Genomic DNA, 2677 nt, shown 5'->3' on the forward strand with positions numbered 1-2677 from the left:
ATGTATGTTCATATTTTCTTCAGCTATAAGACTATAGCATACTTCTCCTTGAATTCGTTACAAAAATATCTGCTTTTGTATTCCCGCCAATAATTACTTATACTTGTATAACCTTACATTTTTTCCCCCTTAGATAATCGCCCACAATCCAATCGATACGCCGCACGTCAAAGAGACCGGCTTGTTCGTTCAAACGGGCTACCAGTATCTTTTCCGTATTCGATACGCACCATTCCGCCTAAACGTCGCCAATGTCTCTTCAACAACGAGCTAGAATTGTATTACTTCCGGTACTACACGCGCCGCAATTGTGAAATGGAATGTGATTCCAAATATTTTCTACGCCGATGCAAATGCATTCCATATCACATGCCGCTCATCTATCAAAATGCAAGTATTTGTGATGTGAAGGATTTCAATTGTGAAAGAATCGCGGAAGCAGAGATCAATGACGAGCAGCATGTGGCCTGCAAGCGTAAGTGTCTGCCTGCGTGCTTCCGTTCGGAGTATTACCCGGAAGTATATGGAACACCACTGGCGAATACTTCGTTTGTCTTCAAAGATGGCTTATTTACGAATTTTACAAAGCAAGAGATTCATGAGAATTTCGCATTGGTGCAGGTTTATTTTGCAAATGATTTTTTTAGGTCTAAGGTTAGATCGCCATATACCAGCTTTACGGACTATTTGTGTGAGTTGTTGAGGGTACCTTATTGCAAAATTTGTGTGGGCATTAATTGGTTTGTATGTATTTATTTCGCAACAGCACAAACAGGTGGCATTTTGGGATTGATGGTAGGTTTTGGAGTCATGTCAGTTCCTGAGTTCTGTTATTTTTTTCTAATACGACCGGTATTTGATTTCCTGCTGAATCGTCTGCCCAGTTCCGTGCGGAAAATGACTGCAATGCGAATTCGAAGAGTTTTCGATGGAAACGCGGTTCTAATAGGCCGGCGGGTAATGCAAGCATTTTTATTCATANTTGGCTACAGCTCGCAGACCACTCAAGCACTTTAACGGTTATACTCGTAACAGTCAAAACATGTTTAGCGGCTTAAATAAAAAGGCACAAATGCAAGGTAGTGATGCTCTGAACATTCATCTGGAAGAGAAAGGCTTATTTCCATACACCGAATGAAATAAAAGTTTACTACAGAAAATGAGAAGTGTGCTTTGAAGCCAGAACAACAACTAATGGTTTTTTCTCAAATTTCGATAAAAAAAAACATAAAAACATAAAACAAAAAAAAAACATAGAAATAATATTGGAAAGGTAAGGTTGCATTCACAAAAACTATACCAAACAATCCTTGCAATAAAGCAAAAAACGCAAAGCTGAAAAAATCACTTCGATTGATTTTGTGAACTCTAAATAAAATACACAAAAATTACAAACAAAAAGTATCGGTGGCTACAGGGGCGCAGAGAAGAATATTAACCAATACCCCATCCCTAAATGCCTTTAAAAGACCGACAACCACTGCGGTCGGTGATGCGGAAGCTGTGATGGTTCTCGAAGAAATGGCTCCCCATAAATCTGAAGCGCTTAGAAATCGGTGTATGTATATACGTGGCTCCGAAAGTGATCGCAATGCTCTCCATGTATCCGCCTACTGTTACCGCATCTCAAATGAGGACTCCTACTCAATCTGAGAGGCACGGAATCTCTGGAGGCTGTTACTCAGGTCTCCTTTCACCTCTATGCTCAACGACTTACTAAAGACTGACAATGTCTTGTCTATGGGCAGGCGGGAAATATTTGGCCTTCCTAAACCTGTATCTACCGTCGTCGTTTCCGACCTAAGGGCCTTGAACGCAGCTTAGCTATCTATGGCAAAGGTGAGTTTTGACTGAACAAGTTGCATCATGTTTAGCACTTTGTTTTTTTAAATACAGATTATAGAGTTAAGGTCGAAAATGGGGATAATCTACTTATGTATATGTATGCCTAGTTTAATGTATGAACCGATTTCGAGAGATCGTGCTCACTTTCGGAGATTATTTGGGGAGCTTTAAAAATTGTAGCTTCTTTTTTTTTAGTTTTCAGTCAGATAATTGTTTCCCGTTCCCTAACGGCATATACATATATAAATGATTATTTATTTTTAGCAAACCGAAATCTAAAACAAATTTTAATTTAAAAATCTGAAAATTCTGTAAATTTTTAAAACAAATACTTTAAATTTATGTAAAATAGCTATGTATATGTATTTATTGTGTTCTCTGGCAACGCGACCACACAAACGCATCAAAGCTCACTAAGCTAAAAGCTTTTGTCATGTAAGCTTTTTCTACTACCTTTTACAACATGTAGCCGTAGCAACCCCCAACTGTTCGAACAGCAACAAAAACTTGTTGGATTCTGCTAAAATCCAATGAAAAATCCAATTGACTTCAGTTCTCTAGCAACTTTCGCACGACAAGCTTCGGTTATTTTTACCAGTGAGGTGTTTGTCTACGTCATTAGCTACTCAAAAAATATAAAAATAAAGTAGCAAATAAAATAATTGTTTGCCGCTTTGTTGTTTAATTGAAAGTAATTTCTTGTGGGCAATAATACGACGGCTCCTGCCGCCACCAAGCCCCTCAATCTCAAGTAAATACATAAATAATTTGTGTATGCACTCTGTGTGCGTGTGCGTGTGTGTGCCTTTGTGAAAAACTAGATATACGAAAG

The 2677-nt window shown here is 38.4% G+C and overlaps 1 protein-coding gene across 1 annotated transcript; it reads left to right on the top strand.

The window, feature by feature from the left end:
• Positions 1-133: 133 nt before the first annotated feature.
• LOC108355061 (pickpocket protein 28-like) lies at positions 134-957 on the top strand (the record flags this gene model as incomplete). Its single annotated transcript, XM_017606235.1, has 3 exons — positions 134-204; positions 249-691; positions 767-957. Coding segments are annotated over 3 exons (705 nt in total), but the record flags the coding sequence as incomplete, so codon positions are not given.
• Positions 958-2677: the final 1720 nt, after the last annotated feature.

This window comes from Rhagoletis zephyria, unplaced genomic scaffold (genome assembly GCF_001687245.7).
Source record: "Rhagoletis zephyria isolate East Lansing unplaced genomic scaffold, Rhagoletis_zephyria_1.1 Rzeph_scaffold_41860, whole genome shotgun sequence".
Lineage (NCBI taxonomy): Eukaryota > Metazoa > Arthropoda > Insecta > Diptera > Tephritidae > Rhagoletis > Rhagoletis zephyria.